This window comes from Petaurus breviceps, unplaced genomic scaffold (assembly GCF_028583685.1).
Source record: "Petaurus breviceps papuanus isolate PSGF00001 unplaced genomic scaffold, PetGlider_PUasm1.0 180, whole genome shotgun sequence".
NCBI classification, from domain to species: domain Eukaryota; kingdom Metazoa; phylum Chordata; class Mammalia; order Diprotodontia; family Petauridae; genus Petaurus; species Petaurus breviceps.
Genome location: NW_027185782.1, coordinates 2,678,308 through 2,700,698, shown reverse-complemented (window position 1 = coordinate 2,700,698; position 22,391 = coordinate 2,678,308). Strand labels below are relative to the sequence as shown.

Below are 22,391 nucleotides of genomic sequence, written 5' to 3'. Positions count from 1 at the left end.
CATCCAAAGAACACGGGAAGGGATACTGAGAGAAACTGAAATTGAGAAAAACAAAAGATATCGATGAAAAAAATTTTAAAGCACCAGCTTGAAACCAGGCAGTTCAAATTTCAGTTCTGCTACTTACTACCTGCATGACCTTGGCCTCAGTTTCCTCCTCTGTAAAATGAAAGGGTTGGGGGCAGCTAGCTGGCGAAGTGAATAGAGCATTGACCCTGGAGTCAGGAGGATGGGAGTTCAAATCCAACCTCAGACACTTACTAGCTTCATGACCTTGGGCAAGTCACTTAACCCTGATTGCCTTCCAATAAATAAATAATGGCAAGGTTGTACCAGACTTTCTCTAAGATGCCTTACAACTCTAGGATTCTTTGACTATGATCTAAAGACCTTTCTAGCTCTAAAACTTGTAATACTAAGTCCTCCTACTTCTTTCCCTGGCTCCTTTGACCCAGAACTATTTCTCATTATGAATTCTTCCAGTTTTTAGAGAGTGGACCATTTACTCATTCATTCATTCAGATAAAATTTACTAAGCTCTTAATGTGTGTGGAGTACCAGGATAGGCGAAAGGTAAGAAGGAAAATGAAGATGTAACTCTGTTCCCCCTTGTACCCTTTCATTGCTGCCCCATAGGTCTTAATCATATTATCTGAGTGCCTGCACACAGGAATGGCTCAGTACCCATGAGTGGTTTAATTAGCTGAGTAACTGATTGCAAAAAGGACAAGATGGGAAGGTTAGAGAATGTGAAGGTGAACCCAGAGGAGATTTCTGGATATCTCATGACCTCCTCCCCAAGAGGCACATGGTTTGTCCCACAAAATGTGACATCCCGTGGCTGACACCTTCCCATGCCAAGTCAGAACCAACTCCAGGCACTTGGCAGGCAAAGAGGCTAGGTTCTGGGGCTGAAGAACACTTAACTGTCTCCTTTCCAGGGCTCTCAAGCCCCAAGATCGGCCTCTGCTTCCCTCCCTGGTTCTGAGCTGGGCTGTGTTAGGGAGTTCATGGGGTTTCCCCCACACAGTTTGGGGAAAGAGAGGCTCTCACTTTCATCATCTTGCTCCCAGTCATTCCCTTCTCCCTTTAGGAGGAAGCAATCCCAAGACCCCTTTCACCTTTGACTTCTGAATAGGTCCAACTGTAGCAAGGTCTGGGAAAAGACATGAGAGGCCCAAGGCTCCATCAAGTGTGAAATAAGGGAGAGGAATGCTGGTCTGGGAGATTGAAGAGGCTCAAGCCCTAATTCTGACCTTGTCACTAACTCCCTATCTGCCCTTGGGTAAAGGCACTTTTCCTCTGCAGACTAATCTCTATTTCTGAAATGGGAATAATATTATCTCACCCCATAATTGCACAGGAGTGGTATGAAGACTAAATGGAAGAATAAATGGGAAGGTGCTTTGGGATACTATATAAATATAAGAATTTTTTTAAATAAACCAAAAGAGACCCTCTAGACTCTTTTCCCTGAACCCCCACCCAAGATACCATCTTTTCCTCTTTTTCTATGCTTAATTCAACTCTTGCGAAAGTTACTAGATATAAGGAGAGAGAGAAAAATTTTCCAACATAGACCCACATAAATACACATATGTTCATCTTACCCCCCCCTTTCCATTTTCTCATTTCCAAACACATCCTCTGCAGACCATCTGCTATACATGTCAAGCTCCACTCAATCCATTTCTCCATCATCAGCAGTTACTCTGAGGAAGGTGACACCCAAGTCCCCCAGCCCCCACCCAGGGACCACAGGGGGCTCCCTCCCCCCACCCAGAAAGGCAGCCCAATCATCAGGCACCACCTGGCTGCTCTTAACTGGAAAGAGGAAGAGGGCAGGGAGGGGAGTATAGCTATTAAGCATGTGAAAATTAATGAACATGTTCACCCATACCAGGAGAAAAGCAAGGTGTCCACAGGGCTCACACACTCCCCAAGGGATCTACCTTCCTATTCATGGGAGAGAGTTATTCTTGATTTATCCTTTCCCAGCCCTAAAAAGTTCTCAACCATGTCTTACTGCTACCATACTACCTAGATATCTCAGGATTTGGAGTTGGGGGCAGACTTTGAAGCCAGTCAGTCTCCCACTTTAGAAATGAGAAAATTGAGACCCGGAGAGAGGAAGAGACCTGCCCAAATTCACAGGTGTAGCAAGTAGAAAAGTCTGGATGCAAATCCAGGTCCACTGATTCCAAATACAATGCTTTTCCCACTCCACCATGATACCCAGAAACCCAAAGTAGATCATCTAACTACCAGCCAAACAGGCCCAGTTTTAGGACAAGAAAGGGTCATTCTTCTATAAGTAGGCAGAAGGAGATAGGGGAATTTCTCAGCCTCCCAAAGCCATCAAACTTGGGGTCTCCCACCAGTAACTGGACTGCCTGGTTTTGCCCTTAAATCTACCACAGAAATGAACCTAATTACCACCTCCCCAAAATAACATAGCCACCCCCACCCCAAAAGGAACTAACTAACAACAGCTTCTACCTATCTCCTTGATGGAACCAACTAGAAATGGTGCCCTAAGGAGAAGGGCTGACAAGCTCAGGGATCGAGAAGCCTGGGACAGGACCGTATTCCTGCCCTCCTCAGCCCCCACCATTTGCTACCATGAAGACCAATTATCCTAATCCTCCCCAGGGGAACAGCCAGTGTTCAGGCCAGCACTGGGGAACCACAAAAGGGTCCTCACATAAACCAGGCATGCACAAGATCATCTGAGCAGCTCCAGACGGTGAAGACAGTGGGGAAAAGGCCTGATCCCCCTCTTTCAGTCTCCTCCCCTCTTTCCCCTTTCTCACCCCCTTATCTTAAATGGCGCTGGTGAGAGGTGATAGGGGTTCACTGTCCCGCACTGAGCTGCCCCAGGACATTTTAATACCATTAAAGATCTGTGTGTCCAAGGACCCTTTAATAGTGTATCTTGTTTCTCCACTTTTCTTCTTCCAACTGTTTTTTACACCTTGAGGGAGAGGGGCAGGGGAAGATTGGTTCTTGTACTTACTTTTCTTTTTTGTCTCACAACATGGGATTTAAAGGTCTCAGGGGCTGAAGAAGACTTTCTGGGTCCTCGGCTCAGGCTTTATGGAAGCTGCCAGCCAGCCTGGGAACAGGCTTACCCAGAGTTATTAATAGTACCACCTGCTGACCCAAGCCTTCCTGCCCAACTTTGGGCAAAACTGAAGCAGCTGTCAGTTTACCACGGGTCCCTCCTTGAATTATTTCCCTCCCAGCATTGCATACCATGGGACACAACTATCCTGCCCTCTGTTCCACAAGGGGAAGAGACATGGCCTTGGACCTCTACATAACCCTCCCTATAAAGGCTTGGAGTCCCATCTTTCACAGATGAAAAGGAATCCTAATCCAAGCCCCATAATTTTACAGAGAAAGAAAATGAAACCACTGAGGAAAAGTACTTTACCCGAGTCACACAGTGAATTTGTGGCACCATACAGGTTTCCCAAGTCTGTTTTTTCCACTACAGAACAGCCTCTCTGATTGACTGACAGTTCAGGGAAATAGCCTACACAAACTTTCTGAAAAATGCCCGAAAAACAACCAGGCAGGAAGCCCAATGAAAAGTCAGATCTTCTTCCCACTGCTCAAATATAGGACATTCTCTGCAATCCTGTCTCGTTGGATTTGCATGAAAACTGGAGGCAGGAAACATCAATATTCAGTGGGCCTATGGTACCAATCCCCACCCAGTGAACCTCTCTTTAAAATGCTGGTCAGCTCTTCCCACTAGAAGCTGGGCTACGCTCAAGGAAGGCAAACTTACTTTGAGCTTTCAGGCAAACAGGGAAGAGATAGGAAGGTAAACCTGTCTCTGCAAAAAGGAAAAATCATTATAGGAGATGCCATGATACTGAGCAGTAATTTGGGACTTTCAGAGAGATGCTAGAGGGCAGTCCTCCCCTTCTATTAACTGGGTAGAAGAGGCTATCTTCAGTGTACTTTCCAAAATGCTTTCATGTCTGAGCCTCCCAACACTTTAGGGCCTGATTCCTCCTCTATAAAATGGAGCGATTGGAGCAGATGAGATATAAAGGGCCTCCCAGCTGGAATATACCAAAAAGATCCCCACATCCCATTCTGCAAACTCTTCAGAGTAACATATGTATGCAACTCAAGACTGCCACTTGGTGGTTGTGTTCTGTAGTCAACATCCACAGACTGAACAGCTTGAAAAGGGACCCCGAGGAATGGATGTCCCACCAGCTAATCCTGAAGTTTTAGGATCTGAGACAAGGTTAGTCAAACTGAAAAGTTAGGCCTTCTGTGAGCTCACCCAGAGGTATACCTCTAGCAGCATCATTAACAACTCCCCAGTTCAGCCACCCTGATTCCCTCACTGGTTCCTGAAAGTCATAACATATTATATTAATATTAATACTTTTGTGACCTTGGGCAGACAACAGTCTCACTGGGCATGTTTCTTTATCCATAGAATAAGGGCATTGGCCCCTTCCAGCCCTAAATCTACGATTCCCTCCAGGACCCTGTCTTTGATCACACTGCCTAGCCCAACACCTACAAATCTAAATGCCATCCGATACAAGGCCAGCCAATGTCCTACCCTCTTCTATGAAACCTACTTTGACCACCCCAGCCCAGCAGTCTCTCCTCTGTCTCCTCTGAATTGTCATAGAAAATGAGTCTATAGCACTCATCTGGCATTGCCTATAAACAATCTTGTATGGTGAGTGCTCTTTTCATGCATTTCTATCTTATCTTTCCAATTAAAATGTGAGTTCCAGAGGGCAGCACCATGCTGGTGTCATTCATTGATGTATCTTTCACAGAAAGTTAATATTGGCTGGCCACTTTATTATCCCCGAAATTATTCCCCATATACATCAAGCCACAAGATCCAAAATTGTCTTAAGTTCTAGAGAGGGCCTAGTGTGTGGCACTGATATAGATGGAGGGAATCCATCCCAATCTCTCAAGTCAATGAACTGTACCAATTCAGGTACTTAAACTTTCAAAATGTTACCACATTACAGTATCAATTCATTTCCTGTCTCATCCAAGTCACCTAAAGGAAAACGCAGCAAAAGTATAACAAGGTGACAATCTTAAGGGGGGGAGGAAGCAGAGAGGAATGTTTGTGTTGCTTTGTTTTGTTTTGAGGAATGATCTTAAGCAAGAACATTGGATAAATGTTCCCAGGGATATAATGAAGGTGAGTGATTCTAACAAGTAACTGTAATATAATTACATTATTTTTGATGGTGAAAATATGGCTATCTTGTATATAAACAAATCTTGGAAAAGGCACTATACTAAAAGACTAGGGTTCTACCTTGAACAAACTTTCTCTAGGCCTTCTTCCTTGTCTGTAAAAAGAAAGGGTTGGTCTTGTAAGCGATAGCAAAGGATTAAGTTTGCACAGAACTGTTAAAAGCTACTAAAGTAAAGACTACTGATAATAAATTGTGAGAAACAGTAGGAGTTGGGTTTCCATAGAACTGCTAGACATTACTAAAGTAAAGTTAGCAGACAACAGGTGGACCCAACCAATCAGAAAGCAGACAGCGGCCTTGGGACTCTCAGGCCAGGATAAGGACAGATCTGGTCTAAACCAGTGAGGGGTCAATGCCTGGGTATTCCAGAGTTACTACTGCACTTGCTTAATAAACCTTACATATATTATCCAACATGCCCAGCATAGAATTAGAGCCTCATCAACAATAATCTATGATAATGGGAGGGGTGTATGAAAAAATTGAAACCCTGAAGAGAACAAACCAATTCATCCTCCGAAGCACCTAACTAATGGCATAAAACTTACTTCAATTTTGTATCCCCCACTCCTTCTTCCAAAAGAAAGGCAGTGTCCACTTCTGGCCAGACGTGTTCAATTCCTCTGGATTTCTTCTCGATAAACTTCTTTTTGATACCCAAGTTTAATAGTGTTTGTTTCTTTTTTGTTTTGGTTTGTTTTGGGGGGTTTTTTGTTTTGCTTTGGGGTTGGGGCTTTTTTTGCTTTTTGGAAGGGGAAAGGCAGGGCAATTGGGGTTAAGTGACTTGCCCAAGGTCACATGGCTAGTAAGTGTTAAATGTCTAAGATGGGATTTGAACTCAGTTCAGGTCCTCCTGACTCCAGGGCCAGTGCTCTATTCACTGTACCACCCAGCTGCCCCTAGTGTTTGTGTTTCTAACAGTCTAAATGATCTAAGGTACCTTCCAGTTCTGATATTATATATTCTAAAAAGGTTCACTTCTAGTTCTATCAATCAATTAGGAATAATAGTAGCTGATATTCATTTAAGGTTTACAAATGACATTGGAATCAGAACACCTGGGTTTCAAATCTCAACCCTGGCACTAAAGTATCCATGACCTCAGGAATTCATTCAATTGTTCTTGGCATATTTCCTCATTTATAATGGTTACTTTTTCAAAATGTTGAAAATTTAGCTGTTTTGTATTTAGAAACAATTGTGTTGTGGAAAGGTCACTGAATAGGGAGAACAGAGGCCTGGGTCCTGTTCTTGATTCTACTGTTTAACTGCATGTCTTTAGATAAATCACTTTTTCTCTTGGGGCCTGTTTCTTCCTCTGTAAAATTTTCCCACTTTGGGTCTGTCTCTGCCTCATTTTTTTGGTTTTTTTGTTTTTTAAAAAGGTTGAATTCTCAAGCGCCATCTAGTTCTAACATCCTATAATTCTTCTTTCTCATGCATACAAAATAGTATTGTTTCCCTATTCTCAGGGATCTCTACAAAGAATCTTTATGAGATGGGAATCTCCTCTATCAGTGGTTCAGGGAGTCCACAAGGTCAAAACTTTTCAGAACAGTAAGATGCTTTAATTTCTAATCAGTAAATATTGACAGTCATAACCCACATAAACAAAAGCTCTTGAAGGGAAAGGAGAGTCCTTGATAATTTTTAATAGTGTAAAGGGATTTCAGTTTCTACTCCTTTCCCCAGCTTTCCCTCCAAAAGCAACAGTAATGAGCAGTGAAACAAACAACAGGGAAGGAAGAACCTAATTAGCCTACAAAACAACTGGTCCCTGGCTAATTAAAAATTGAAGGCTTTTAAAAAATAAAGTCTGCCTAGATGGAATGAGGAAGTTACACTAATGGTGTAATTAATGGTTGGTAGAGCTGTGAACTGGTCCATCCATTCTGGAGAAGTTCGTAATTATGTCCAAAGTGCTATAAAACTGTGCCTGCCCTTTGACTCAGAAATACCACTAAGTCTATATCCCAAAAAGATCAAAGGAAAAGGAACCATGTGTACAAAAATATTTATAGCATCTCTTTTTTCTGGTGGCAAAGGATTGAAAATTGAGGAGATACCTTTCTAGTGGTTAATGGCTTAACAGGTTGTGATATATGATTGGGATGGAATACTATTGTGCCGTAAAAAGTGATGAAGGTGGGGCAGCTAAATGGTGCCCTGAAGTCAGGAGGACCTGAGTTCAAATGTGACTTCAGACACTTGACACTTACTAGCTGTATGACCTTGGGCAAGTCACTTAACCCCAATTGCCCTGCCTTCCCCCCTCCAAAAAAAAAGAAAATGATGAAGGGGATGGTTTCAGAAAAACCTGGGGAGACTTATATGAAATGATGCAAAATAAAGGAAGCAGAACCAGAAGACCATTGTACACAGTAACAACAGTATGTTAACACTAATCAACTGTGAAAGATCAATACAATGATCCACAATTCCAGGAGTCATGAGGAAAAAAGCTCCCCACCTCCAAGGAGAGAACTGAACTCAGATTATAGAGTGAGTCATATTTTTTCACTTTATTTTAATTTTTGGCAACATGGCTAATATGGAAATGCTTTACATGACTTCACACATAATAATAGGTATCATATTGCTTCCCTTCTCAATGGAAGGGGGAAGGGCTAAGGAGGGAGAGAATTTAGAACTCAAAATACAAACATAAATATTAAAAAATAAACATAATTTTAAAAAAATGAAACCTGCCTCGACCTTAAGAATTGGCCTTTCTCCTGACAATCCAGAAAATGAAGAGCATAGCCCAGGGGTCCCAGAAATAGAAAAGTTTTATTTCCTTTCAGTTTGTGACATATTGCATATGCGTGTGCATTACAGGCACTCCGGAACATGCATATACAATAGCTATAGACCAGGGTATACTATAGAGTCCCAGGTTACATATCTGTGGGAATAACAAAGCATAGGGTAGGAGGCAGTAAGTCTTGACCAGGCAGGAGCCATGCACCAAGGTGGGGGCAAAGGGGAAGGTGGAACCCCCTCCCCTAGAACCAGATCCGCTCCCTCCCTGCTCTCCAGGAAGCTTTAGACACCATGAGACCACTTGTTTCTTCTAGGTAGAATACAAGCTCCTGGAGGGCAAGAATGAATTAATTTTTCTTTATGTCCCCAGCACTTACCAGAATGCCTTACATATACTAACCCCTTAATAAAGTTTTAAATGAACGATGGGAGGTGGCTTCACCATCACTAGTGCTTCAGGGCCCTGGTTCATCACTATTGTGATTCTTAGGTCCCTCTAACCATCCCTCTATAAACAGGTAAACAGAGAAACTTCCTTATCCCCTACAAATGTAATTCTAGGGAAGAGGGCATTTCTAACACTTCATACCATCATACTAGCCTCCAACAGTCGTGGTATTTAGTTCCACCTCTACCTCAGGCATTTCACATCAGTCGTTGGGGTGCCAGTGGTCATAGGTGACTGCCTGACATGGCACCAATTCTCTTCCTCCACTCCTGGAACAGAGGGTATTTCATGTTTCTGATCTAGCGTCCCCTTGCCCCTCAGCAGTTTATCCAGGAAGAAGTCAAATCTCACTTCCTTCAATCTCCACAACCTTTCAAGTGACACAGGGAGGGTAAAGGGAGGTGCTTACTCTTTCTCTGTGGGATAGACCTTTCAATATCTTAGCGCTCCAAAAAGTTATATGTATGTAAATATGAAAAGAGGATAATTTCACTAGGAGAGGTCAAGAATGAGTTTATTTCTACAGTTGGGAAAAACCCATTCCTGACCCCAGTATCCTAAAAGTGTGCCCAACCAGTCTCTAGGCTAAGAAAAGACTGTACAGGTACCTTTTCCTTTAGGTCAACTTGTTTTTACAGATTTCCAAACTTAAAGAATTAGGTAACACTAATTCATTTTATAAAACCTACAGCTTCAAACTTGAGTTTTTTCAGGCCACTATATATTATTTGTTAGAAGGCAGCATCTTGTGGCCAAGTATGGTATTATTGCCTATTACATAACCTAAATTACCCAACCCAAAAGAACAGGACTAAGCTCCAAGAACTAAGACCAGAATTGGGATCCCCAGGCACTGAAGAAATTGTCATGATCTGTGAAAAGGCTGATAGGAAGAAAAGTGAAATAAGAGAAGAGATGCTAGAATTAGAAACATCCATGTCATAAGTCTGACCACAATATGAGCTCATTATTCACAAAAAAAGCATTTAGTAAGTTTAATTTAGTAAGGGAACGCATCTCCAATTCCATAATGAAAACCCATAGGAAAACTGAACTCTTTTCACAGCCAGTTCAAAAGAAGTGTCTTGTTCCATAAAGGGACACCGGGATTAAGGGAGCTGCTCCTTGAGGGCCTAAGTGTCCTTTCCTGTGTATCCTCATGCTCTGAGGACATTGCTAAGCACCACTGTTGATTCAACAAATATTTGACATGATCTGGAAAGACTGCCTCGGGCTATGTTTGACCTGGGGTGGCGTAGATGCAGGAAGTTACCCTGAAGGACTCCCTACATTATTTGAGCCTGTTTCCTCATGTGAAAAATGACAAGATTGGACTACATGACCCCTGAGAGCTCTCCATCCAGAATCCTATAAATAACTCATGCTTTGTAAAATATCTTTTCCCTTCCCCTCTGGACATGTCACAACTTTTCTCAACCCGTTTTCTGAAGCTGTCAGATGAGGACAGATCAGATGTGTCATACAGAAGACCCAGCCACATTGTCGCCTGAAACACTCAGGCCTGAACCACATTAAAATGTCATTGGGAAATATTTAACAAAATAAATTAAAATACAATAGAACATAGATAATGTTAATATGTTGTTATCTAAATCAATATGCAGTCCTAAGAGATCCTCATTTATGGTTAACCCCATTTCTATTTGAATTTGACTCCAATGGATTAAATGACTCCTGGTTTTAACCCGTTTTAATATGAACTGTAAGACTGTAAGCTCCATAAGGGTAGGAACCACATAATTTTATTTTTCTCTCAGCACTTAGTAGATATAGGACTCTACATACAGTAGGTATTTAAATGTGATTTGGGTTGAATTTGCTGAATCCTACAATTAACTGCCCATCTAGGAGCTCAAGTCTCCAAACCAAAAAAGCTTGACTCAGCATTCAAAAAAGAGTCAACAATCAAGTATAAGGTACTATGTACTAGGTGCTGTGGAGAAAAGCAAGATAATAACTCATATTGCAAAGTACTTTTCCCCCAACAATTCTGAGGTAGGTAGAGCAAGTCTAATTACAGATGGAAAAACCAATCCTGAAAAATAAAACACTGTCCTTGCCCTCAAGGAGTTTGCCTGGGTGCAACTAAAAATGGCCTAAAGGATTTCTAGAAATCTGGCTTCAAAGATTACAGGATGTCCCAAAAGCCTTAGAGCAGTGTTAAGCCCAAATCAATTAAAACTGCACGAGTAGATTAAAACTTCACTAAGACTTTTGGGACACCTTGTACAGCAGAACTGCCAGCAGCAAGCGGGGAGGGCAGTTAAGAGTGGGCAAACTGGCCTCGGAGATGAAAATAAGGAAGCAGCCCAGCTTTTCTCTAAAAATTCTGGGTGATAATGAGTCTGAAATACTGTCACAGATGGTACTGGGCTTTACTGCAGCCACGGCCATAAACCAAAGGAAAATGTTTGGGTATAGATAGACTGTTAGCCTGTCTTTTCACCCATAAAGAGGGTAACAAATGGTCTCTGGCCAGTAGGCCAATGGCCAGGAGGCACTGGGAGTAAGGCAGGTACCAGGACAGCCACTGGGCCTGGGCCACCATTCAATGCTGAGAAAGAATTTGAATGGTCTGTATTTAATATCAACTGTGACTTTACATAGGAGCAAGATTTTCTCTCACTTAGTGCATTTACACAGAAAAGGCTAGAAGAACATTTACTAAATTTTTAAAAATAGATATATATTCCAACTGTGCCTAACTTTGGGAGGATGTCCTATTTTACTCTCATGTAGTTTCACGTTTTCATTATGGTTTACAGCTACAAGTAGCCTGTGCCTCTGCAAGTCTTAGCTAACAGTGGTATCTTCTCAAAAAAGGTCAGTTCAAGATATGAGGGCCCTGCTCAGAATTTCTCTAGGTGCATATAAAAGACGCCATTCATGTTGCTCTCTATTCAGGGGCTGGTGGCAGAGTCTCCCAGAGAGAGGCTCCTCCAGAAGACAATCAGCTATGTGTCTGGTGCCATAAGGAACATTTATACTTTTTCTGTTTTACCAAGCAAGGGGGTGGTGGTGACAACAGCAGTGACCCTCAAGCCTAGAATGTCATGAATTATGGGAAACTTCTTCAGTCCCGAAGGAAAACGAAGGAAGTCCGTGTTTTTCACATTCACCCACTCCAAACTGTGACTAAGCCAGGATAAGCAGCGGTGTTGTGGAAATTGTTATTGCTCAGTACGTTCTTATTTCATGCTGACAGTCCATTGTGGCCAATCCCTGCCTCCCGTCCCTCTGATTCAGAAAAAAGTCAGAGCCTCCCAGGGAGGCTAAATAAAAGGAATGTTAGCACTCTCTGTGCTCTTTGCTAGTGGACCTTAGAAAGGTAAGGACATAGGAGAGCAGCCAATCCTAGATCTTCTGTCTTCATCCAAGATATCAGTCACAGTTTCCCTCTGCCTCAGAGGGCTGTTGGACATTTAGTCTGACTCTCCCCCCTCTATTGGCACACCTCTCCGCCAGCCCAGAGACCCACTAACGCACACTGCAGTCCCCATCCTGCAGTTTCTCTTGCTCCATCGCATAGACCAGGTCCTGAACAAATCTCATCTCTGATGCCACCTGTTTAGCCAGGGCCTCAAATCGGTTCTCCAGGCGGCTAAAACGGCGCTTGAGCCCATTAGCCCCCAGCAAAGCTCCCTTAGCCTCTTCTTGGGCCTGCCGTTTAAGTGCCTCTGTTTTGTGCAGCTCCTGGCGAAGCAGCCTTAGGTCCTGGCCAATGCTCTCATTCTCTTCCTTATACCAGGCCTCTTTCTCCTCATAGATAGAAGTCAGGACCTCAATGTCCTCACGGAACAGCTTCTTGCTTCGCCCCAATTCCCGCAAGCCCTCTTCAGCTGCTGCCACCTCCTCCAGAACCTTAGAAAAGCGCTCAAAGTTGATGTATGTGTTGTTCGGGGGCATACTTGAGTGGGATTTAATAGTGTACTCCTTGAGACGGGTTGTCTTCAGCCGCCGACGCTCTGGCTTCTTGCCACTGTCCTCATTCCGCACATTCCTCCTCTTAATCACCTGTATGGGGTAAGAGAGTAATTGAGTGTACAAGGACTTCTTCAGGGCAAAGTGACCTGCATAGAGGGCTGGGGAATGCTCTATATTAATGACAACATGAGGCACTGAAGGAGAAATGCTGTATCTTTCTTTCACTATGCGTTGAATGTGAGGGGAAAACTATACGGGAAAAAAAAATCTTCAAGGAAGCCTATTAAGGCTGTGTAGCAAAGAAGGAAGACTTCAGGATTTCCCCAAGTTCCTTTTCAAGAAGCTACAAGACAAACAAGACTATCCCTGAACATGATCAGTCTCTGTTATCTACTGACCCTGCCCAGTGGCTGCCCCCCAATAGACTACAGGTTGAAGAGTCCCCAAAACACCCTGAAATGGGAAGAGACCATTCTAATCCTATGAACAAAGCTAGAATGGAACAATTTGAAAAAGTCAAGCCCGGTTCAAACTGAAACCACTGAGTCAGTCCATGAAAATGCTCTACCAAAGTATTAGCCCAATGGCCTGTGAACCCAAGGGCAGTGGCCTAAACTGGACTCACCTTAATCCATGAATGCTCCAGGCTCTGCTCAATGGTCATCCTTTTCCTGGAATAGTACCACCTTATATTTACATAGCACTCTGTACTTTGTTTTTCACTTTTACTTTCAAAACACTTTTCAAACACAATCTCATTTCAACCTCAAACCATGCTATGTAAGTATGATATGTATTATACCCATTTGACAAACAAAAAAACTGAGTCACAGAAAGATTAGTCGAAGCAAAATGGAATACCGAAAGATGGATGAATTGGACCTGCTTTTTGGGATAAGCATTTGGCCCTGATGTTTATTACTGAATTGTGGTTTGTTTGGTTTTTTTAATTTTATGCCTGAAATTCTCACTGGCTTGAAAATAGTAAATAACATCCATTATTCCCTTAGGGTAATAATAGGAATAGATCAAGGGACAAAGCAGGAACCAAAAATGAAAGAAGTGCGGAGGGGGAGAGGAATAATATCTAATAGCTCTGTTCTGTGTGTATGTTTAAAACTGAATATCCCATCATCCCTCATATATAGCTAAATTCTCAGATTAAGTTGTTTTTTTTTAAAGCAATTGGGGTTAAGTAACTTGCCCAGGGTTACATGGCCAGTTTTTTTGTGGGGGTGTTAAGTATCTGAGGCCAAAACCAATCCCGTGTCCTCCCGACTCCGGGGCCAGCACTCTTACTCACTGCGCCACCTAGCTGTCCCAGATTAAGTTTTTATACATCACTTCATTGAATAAAGATTTAATTAGATAGAAGAAAAAAAAGAATAACTTAGACTCATTCATGACCCAGCATCTCTAGGATCTAGAGTTAGAAGGGATATCCATTCAAAGCCCCCATTAACCAATAAGCAAGCCCTGAGAAAATAAATGGCTGTCAAAGTTACATATGAGAGCGCAGCAGTGCTAGGATTCCAACCCAAGCCTTCTTACTAACCAAGCAAGGTCTTCCCACCACAACACAGGTACCACCCAATTATAGTCCTACCCCCTTCCCAAGGTCCCCAGAACCTCATACTTGGGGTCTTTGACAAGCAGTCGACGGATGAAGTCCTTGGCCAGCTCACTGGTATTACTGAAATACTCTTCATCAAAGTCATAGTTCACAGCTGAAATGTTGGTGAGAGTCTCCTGCTTGGTTTCGCCCAAAAATGGTGATGCTCCACTCAAACTAGAGAGAATATACACAGATCTCATCAAAGAGGATTCACCAAACCTCAGAGTCTCCACCAGTCCAAGGCCCAAGACACCCCAACACCTGTATCATGTAAACAAAGCCAGAAGTCACAGGAGCCAAAATCATGAGAAGGACAAAGTCCTTGTTCTTACACTTGGCAGGATAGATAACAGGTCCAGGTTTAAACAATACTTTTCCCCCAAATACCATCCTGTGATGCCAACTCTAGGAAGACCAAGAAGTATCTCCTCAATCCTCCAATACCTTGGGGCAGCTAGATGGCACAGTGAATAGAGCACAGGCCCTGAAGTCAGGAGGATCTGAGTTCAAATCCGGCCTCAGACAATTAGTAGCCTTGTGACCTTGGGCAAGTCACTTAATCCCAAATGTCCTGCCTTCCCCCCTCCAAAAAGAAAAAAAAAATCAATCCTCCAATACCTAACAACCACTTGGTTTCCCCCATTTTATAAGTGAAGGAAGTGTGCTTCACCCTGCAAAAACTCAGGAAACTATTGATCCTTCCAGCATTCGTAGCGCTAACCACAGAGCCGCATGTGGTATAACAAAGAGCCACCCACGCAACACGAGCAAGAGAATCAGAATGAGCATCACAAAGCAAAGCACCTGTACCATACAAGCCAACACTCAATTCTCTTCTATCTGTTACTACTCTCTAGTTACTTCATATATCTAAGGGGAAGTCTCTGACGACAAGAACCACAGCTACTCTTCTGCTGTCCATCACAATATCAAATACAGGGCAAAGCATTTCCTATATGATCAAAAAGTGATTGTTGGAGAATGAGTTAGTTGGCATGCTGTTGATATCTGCTCCTAACCAGAGACATCTACAAGGAGAATTTAAGATGAAATTACTCACAGTATGTATGTGATCACTCCAATGCTCCTGAGAAAGCAAAAAGAAAGAAATCCAGTCACTATGGAATGTTATTCTATAACTCCAGTGAGCTACTAACAAGAGATAATGAGGCCCACAGAAGGGATAAAGCCCATGCTTTTTCTTCAGCAAAGCTCTACACAGAGCCTCTCTGGATACAGAAAGTGGCAACCCCACTCTGGATGTGCCATTATCAAGGCAAAAGTTTAAAAGCAGAGAAGACTACAGAAAGGAGACTTTTGGAAGCCGGCAAGGATATAAGGTTGATAAACTTCATTTAGAACTACTAGGATTTCAGAAACGTAATTGGAGATCAGGAGACACAGGGCACAGTGGATAGAGCCCTGGAGTCAGAAGGACCAGAGTTTAAACCCATCCTCAGACACGTACTAGCTATGTGACCCTGGACAAGTCACTTAACCCCCACTGCCTCAAAAAAATAAAAAAAAGAGATCAGGAGACACAGGCAAGTATGCCTTTGTACCACTTGGCCAAAAATCTTCCCCTCCACGGACCTCAATTTTCCCTCCTTGTAAAATAAGGAAGACCAAAAGCAGAGCTCAGGAGGCCAGGTAATGCCATGAAGCATCCACTAGTCACTAATCCCAGACTGAGAAGGCCAAAAGACTGCTGCCTTTATAGTGTAGTGAATATGGGCTCCTTCTATGAAACATGATGTTCTAAAGCATCTTTAAATCTCTCCTTTTAAAGGGAGACTAAATAGGGAAAAGAAGAAGGGAGAAGGGAACAAAAGGAAAATGGCAGGCCCAAATCCCATCCTTACTATCGGGTTTTAATGTTTCAAGTAAGGGAAGAAGTCACAGGGACAAGTCAATCAGTTTGCCTGCCTTGGCTATTAGGGGTAGGGACTGGTCTGATCATCCCCACTCCTTTAAGAGATGGACATAAAGAGGAATGAGAGACAATACATAAAGAAAAGTTGCCTCATCTCTCTGTGCTCTAAACTTAGGTATTTTTCCATTGGAAAACTGAATCCTAGCCAAACTACTGGGGAACTGGAGGTTATAAGGGAAGCCCAACACATCACCTCCTCTCACTCACCACATATCTGCCTCCAGACCTAGGGGCTCGTAGTTCACAATCTCAGGAGCTTTAGGAAGGATAAGAAGAGAAGCTGGATTAGTCTTACTTTGTAAGAATTCAACTCTAGTATAAACGCCCTGACGCAGAACAGGGTTAAGTCCATTGTGGGCACCAGCCCAACAAGACACAAGTTAGACACATATGCCCAAAAGAGAGGATAACATGACAAACAGGGAAGTTAAATGATTGATACCCGGAAGGTAATAACAGACTTTGCAGTGAGGAAAGCCAGGTATCCTTGGACTTTAAGAGATGCTGCAGCTAGCACTCAGCCTTTCCCTCTGCCAGAAAAAGCAATTTAATCAATTGGGAGTCCTCAAATGTTCAACATAGTCCTCTTCCCAGAACTCTGGACCCTGTCACCTGTACTACATAGACTGGCCATTTACCTACAAACTCCGGGGTTCCAAAAATGTTCTTGAACTCATTCCCTGCCTCAATTTTGTGGGCAATGCCAAAATCAATTAGCTTGATTCGAGGGTTCGGCACATTCTTATCCAGAAGCATGATGTTCTCTGGCTGTAAGAAAGAGGAAAATCGGGCTTTGTGAGATTTAAGAATAAATCTAGTGCAACTATTATTGTCAAATATGCTCCAAATTAGAAAAAAAAAACATAAGTTTATGCTGGAAAGTCATCTAGCCCTCCCAGACTTGGACCAAAAACTGATAGGCAACTCTCTCTGAAAAGGAAAAATAAATTTGAACAGTTCTACAAAAAGTAACGAACTAGAGAGGCCCAAAGCCTGAGATGAAAGAAAAGTAGAAAAATGGAACAAATAGGAGCTTAAACACTCAGACCAAAAACATAAATTAACTCCTCTCCATAAAAGGAAATAAGGAAGGAGTTGAAGAAGCAAGAGTATCAAGCAAAGCATCATCTCTAGAACTGGCCACAATTCTCAGGGCCAGAAATAAGATCATATGATTATAGACCCAAGAGTTTAGACCTTAGAGGCCATCAAGTTCAACCGATTTCTCTTACAAATGAGGAAAATGAGACTAAGAGAGGTTAAGTGACTTACTCAGAGTCACACGGTTTGTAAGTGCAGAGGCAGTATTCAAATCAAGGTCTTCTTTATACCAAGTTTAAGAAAGAACAGATTTGCCAGGGAAGGCTGTTCTCTATCCCTTTAAAAGCCAAAGGAAAGGCAGGATAGGAAAGCAGGGCTCACCTTTAAGTCAAAGTGGGCAATCCGCTTGGAGTGCAGATAATGGACACCGTCTAGGATCTGCTTAAGGAACTGGGTTGCCTCCTCCTCAGTTAGGGACTCCTTCTCAGCCAAGAAATCAAAGAGCTCACCCCCAGAAACCAGCTCCAAGATCAGTACTACATCTGTCTTGTTCTCAAAGATGTCATGGAGAGTAATGATGTTTGGGTGCTGGATCTCCCGAAGAATGTCCACCTCCCTCTCTATCTCCTCCCGGCTCACCCCACGACGACTAGATGACAATCGACGCTTCTTGATGAATTTGGCTGCATATTCCATCCCATTGCTCTTCTGACGGCATTTCCGCACAATTGCAAACTGACCACTGTACAGAGTTCAGGGAAGAGGCAAGATAAGGGAAAATATGAAGAGAAAGAGAGAGAAGAGAAAAAAGAAAAAAAAACTCTTAGAAAAGCAAAGGCCCCCTTCTTTATTCCTCCTACATGCCCAGTGGGGGAAGAGGTCTGTGTTCAGACTCCATAAATGTTTCTCCCACAACACCGGACAAAGCACCCAAAACACCTGCAGACAGCTGGCATTCTTCCAGACATACATTCTCCAATAAGATGTGGAAGGCTACTAACTCTAGGAAAGAAAGAAGACAGCAGCTGCCACAACTAAGACTATAGGAGTATGACAGTATAACTTAGCTATGGAAAGAGGCTTGGAGTAAGCCAATTTTTGGTTGGTCCCTGAAAATAGTGATCCTATGGGATTAGGTCCAGATGTCCTCACACTCAGAACTCATACACATATTCGTACACTGTCACCAGATTCCTTTGGGTAGCGTACATAGACAGTTATCCCCTTAAGATCCCAGTTGGTGGATATGAGACAATATATCTAGAAAGTAGAAAGAAAGGCAGTTGGATGACTTTCCAGGCAAGAAAATGAGTTATAAAAAAAATTGTACAAACTAAAAAACATAAAGCAGAATTCATAGAAGAGTAGGAGGGCAAAGTACTCCTTAACCAGGCCTAATCTACCTATCAATTCTTATCTTACTTCCCTGAAAAAAACCCTCCCAGCTTTACTGCCCTAACCAACAGCAATTACCCACTCAGTCAAGCCTTTCTCATCACCACACTGTGGATACCACCTCATTCCAGATTCCTAGCCTTTGTTCCTCCTCAACCTTCACATGGGAATGCCCACCCACTCTTCTACCTCTCCAAAGCCTACACATTCTTTAAGGCCTCAATCAAATCCCACCTCCTCCAAGAAGCCTATCCTGATCACTCTAAACCATTTTCTTTCCCCTCTCCAAACTCCTATTTTCCTGAGAGTTGGTACCACACAAATTCTCAATAACTTCTGTTGTTTCCTTTAAGGTTTGTCTTTCCAGTTATACTTTAAAACCAAACCCCATATGAAGCCGGCCAGCAAGTATCTAGCAGCCACACGATCCAGAATCACACCTTACAATTCTACATCCCCAACAAAAAAGCACAAGGCTGAATTCACAGCAGGGGCTCAATACACATTGAAAGATTTCTAAGGTAAGTGAGAAATTCAAAAGATCAGGCAGCATGGTGTAAAATAATTTGGGTTCAAATCCCAGTTCTAAAAGAATGTAACTATAGGCAAGTCACTTTATTTTTCTAAGCTTCAGTCTTCTCATCTACAAAATACAGATTACACACTACCTACTTTCCAAGGCTATTATAAAGAAGGTATTTTGTAAACTTTAAAATACTATTTAATGTGAGCTACAATTATAAGTAGTACCTTGTTACTTTCATCCTACTAACCTACATGTCTCAACTTGAGTGAATTCCAAAAGCAGAGTATGATATTAAAGGAACAAAGAGGCCCATGTGGTCAGAAGAAACTTTTTTCAGCAGCACACACACACCAATACTCAGTTATTTACATTTTTATCTGGTGACATCATTGGACTGGCCTATAGGCGGCACTAGGAGAGATGCCTGAACAAAACTCACCATATAAGGTTTGAGGCTCCCTGGGAGAGTGAAAGCCTTAGGACTAGCCAAATACACCGACTTACAGGAAATCATCTACTTTGTTGGCTCGGGGGATTTAAACTTTTCTCACAAAAAAATCAAAACAGCCGGGATTGGTGAGAATGGAGCAAGGAACTCAACTCCTTTTTCCAAACTTCTAGAGGTCTCAGGGGAGCCTTTCCTTACCACCTTCCCTCCAGTCTATGAAAAAGGATGAAAGATAACATTAACTTATTAACTGTCTCCCTGAATGAGGAGGTGACAAAAGCAGAAGGCCACGTGAATGTCTGCAAAGGGCTGTAACAGCTCGCAGTCCCCTACTAGCAGCCCCCCTCTCCCAGCCCTGGGCGCTTACCTGCCCAATTCCTCGCCCATTTCATAGTGGTCTTCCACATCCTCCTGCCGGAATGTAGACATGGCTGCAAGCCAGCCTCCAAAAGAAGCCCAACAGCTGCAGTACAAGAGGATTGCGGCGGCAGGGAGTCCCCCAAAGCAGGCCTGCAGCACCAGGCAGGGCGGCCTAAAGGCGGACAAGCCCTCCGGGAGTTCAGGAGCCTGAAGGAGCCGGGATGTTACACCTCCCTCACCCCGACCCTCCCTGACTGCTACGGGGACCACACATACACATATGCCTGACCAGGGCAGTCCCCTCAATCCCTCACCCTCTTCTGGCCCCCTTAGCCTCTCCACAACACCCCGAGGCCAAGGACAGCCTTCCACCCATACCACCCACCCTTCCCGGCCTGGCCTGCTCCTCCGAGGCCTCCGGCCCCCGCCTCGGCTTCGAGCCCCGCGCCCCGCCTAGGTCCCCCCACCCCCCCTCCCCCCCGATCCCCGTAAAGAGTGCCCCCCGGGGGGACCCCCCCCCCCCAATCTACACAACAGTCCCCGCGTCGCCTTCCCCTGCCCGCAGGCCTCCCTCAGCCTCCTACCTCAGGCTCCGCGCCGCCGGCGTCCCATCAAGGGTCTAAGAGGAGAAGCTGCAGCGAGACCCGGCGCTTACCTCAGCACCCGGTCAGCGGCGCCGCAACATTCCGACATACTCTGTCGTCACCCCGCCGGCCCCCATTGGCCTATCCTCGGCCCCCTTTAGGAAACGTCATCGCGCTCTGACGTTGACCCACCCACAACGCACTGTCATTCTCTTCCCTTCCCTCTGCCAACTTGGTAAGAGGAACTTCTCCGAGAAAGCCCCGCCCATGAGCACGGGGGGAGGGGTCAGCTGTGGGTCCTAAAGTTGCTTGCCGCTAGAGGGCGATGGGGGAGAAGGGCGGGACAAGGATGGGCCAGAAAAGAAGCTGATTGGCTGTTCCAGGTGCAAGTTAGAAAGGCACAGGAAGAAAGACTGGTTTCCGGGTCCAAATTCTCCAAGTCAGCCCCGGGGCTTTGGTTCTGAAAACTGGAATTTCTTTCCCTTATAATCTGCTGTGTAGAGCCGTGCAGCTCTTTTACGTAATGCAGAACACGCATTTCTATAAGTGCTCTATGGCTCGAAAAAAATTTATGAAAAATTAGAAAACAGATTGTGAGCTCCCGGGGGGCAGGATTTTTGCCGTCTGGGAGGATGGCCAATGGTTAGCCCAGAGCCAGGGACATAGTAGGTGCCCAATGCTTGTAGACTGGTGGTGAGGTTCCTAAGCGTACCAACCGACAAGTTTAGATCAAGACCTGAAAAAAACCTCGGAGGCCATAGGGGAGATTGACTTGCCGGATTTGACGCAGTTTAAGGGTAGCTAGGTGGTGCAGTGGATAGAACGCTTGACCTGGGCTCAGGAAGACCCGAGTTCAAATTCGGCCTAGCTGTATTTAAATACCTCAGTTTCCTCTTTTGTAAAATGAATCGAAGAAATGGCAAAACCACTCCAGGATATTTGCCAAAATAAATCCCACACAGGATGTTAGAAGTTAGACAACAATCTGACACCATCACACTGCCGAATTAAGGGGAGTTAGCTCTGGCCAATTAAACTGCAGGCATGAAATGTATACGCAAGTGTAATAAAGGGTCCAAACGACAGATATAAGCATCAGCACTGGCAGCTAGTGACCAGAGAAAAGCTGCGAGTGTTTCAAGGGAGGTGCCATTGAGATGTCTTGATGCATCGTGCAAAAGCGCTTAAGTGATCAAGGCATAAAATGAAAAAAAATATGTGAAGGCAAGGATACCACTATTGGTGCAGCGTCAGGTAAGGTTCCCAATTCCGACGGACCACAAAATGTAGGGAATGTTTAAAGTTGGAAAGGTTGGTTGATTGGGTCCAGGCTGTCATGGGCTTTTAAACCTACACAAGCTCATAGTGTGCCTAAAGAGTAGTTGCTGGAGTTCAGGGTAGTGACCTGGGTCCACGTGCACTTCAAGAATTTAAGGGAAAAGCAATCTACTGCAGTTCAGATGAGAGGTAGTGAGCAGGATGGTCATTTGAGTGAAGAAAGGGACATGTGAGATTATCATAGATGCCCATCGAGGCTACTCCCACATCTCAACCTGGCAAATTAATTTCATGTTGTCAAATACAAGCAGGTTTTCAAACTTATGACACACAACTCCTACACATTTCCCCTCCCCGCAATACAGACTGATATGCCATCCCAAGCCTTGTATAGCTAAGCAATCAAGTTTAATCTGATAACTTTAGTCACAGTAACTCAAAATACTTATAGCATTGTGATCTTCCAAACACTTTAACAAGTAAATCTAAAACACCTTATTTTTAATACTTTTAAGGGTTGAGATGGGCTTCTAAGGCAGTTTTTTTTTCTCATGGTTAAATGGACCTGAAGCAAATCCTATGTGGGTAGGATGGGCATTTTAGCAAAACTTGCTGCTTGTGAAATTTCTGAGTAAAGTCATTCAGAAAACAGTGCCCAAGCTAATTCTATAGCAGCTTCAATAGCTGAGGCCTTCTAATAATCCCAGCTTTTCCTCCTGAGGGAAACTTCATGATTGAGCTAGCTATCCCTTCTTTTACAGCCAAGTTGATTTTCTGGATGAATACATCCT

At 43.6% G+C, this 22,391-nt stretch overlaps 2 protein-coding genes and 1 long non-coding RNA gene across 6 annotated transcripts in view; 1 reads left to right on the top strand and 2 right to left on the bottom strand.

Moving 5' to 3' along the window:
• Window positions 1–3,145, bottom strand: part of LOC138160240 (uncharacterized) — a 36,618-nt gene extending 33,473 nt beyond the window's left edge. The window contains exon 1 of the long non-coding RNA XR_011168109.1: window positions 3,017–3,145. This is a non-coding gene — a long non-coding RNA (uncharacterized lncRNA). The remainder of the gene's footprint in view (window positions 1–3,016) is intronic.
• The window catches only part of PIAS4 (protein inhibitor of activated STAT 4), a 162,164-nt gene that overhangs the window by 54,095 nt on the left and 85,678 nt on the right, over window positions 1–22,391 (top strand). The gene's annotated exons all lie outside the window — the stretch shown is intronic.
• Window positions 10,217–20,475, bottom strand: DAPK3 (death associated protein kinase 3). Of its 4 annotated transcripts, XM_069086823.1 has the most exons (10): window positions 20,323–20,475; window positions 19,746–19,945; window positions 19,370–19,591; window positions 17,391–17,751; window positions 16,607–16,736; window positions 16,176–16,224; window positions 15,096–15,122; window positions 14,057–14,209; window positions 13,046–13,091; window positions 10,217–12,510 (listed from the first exon to the last, which is right to left on the bottom strand). In XM_069086823.1, the coding sequence occupies exons 4-10, from the start codon at window positions 17,703–17,705 to the stop codon at window positions 11,974–11,976; spliced, it is 1,257 nt and encodes a 418-aa protein (XP_068942924.1). In that variant the 5' UTR covers window positions 17,706–17,751; window positions 19,370–19,591; window positions 19,746–19,945; window positions 20,323–20,475; the 3' UTR covers window positions 10,217–11,973. The 4 variants fall into 4 exon arrangements, with proteins under 4 accessions (XP_068942924.1, XP_068942923.1, XP_068942922.1 ...); XM_069086822.1 differs by lacking the exon at window positions 19,370–19,591; XM_069086821.1 differs by lacking the exon at window positions 19,370–19,591 and having other exon boundaries at window positions 19,746–19,910.

Coding starts and splice junctions, on each gene's coding strand:
- DAPK3 (XM_069086822.1), bottom strand. CDS start 19,807: ATGTCTACATTCCGGCAGGAGGATGTGGAAGACCACTATGAAATGGGC. Junction 13,092..14,056: donor CTGCTTGTCAAAGACCCCAA/GTATGAGGTTCT, acceptor GTACTATTCCAG/GAAAAGGATGACCATTGAGC. Junction 12,511..13,045: donor TGGAGCATTCATGGATTAAG/GTGAGTCCAGTT, acceptor TACCCCATACAG/GTGATTAAGAGGAGGAATGT.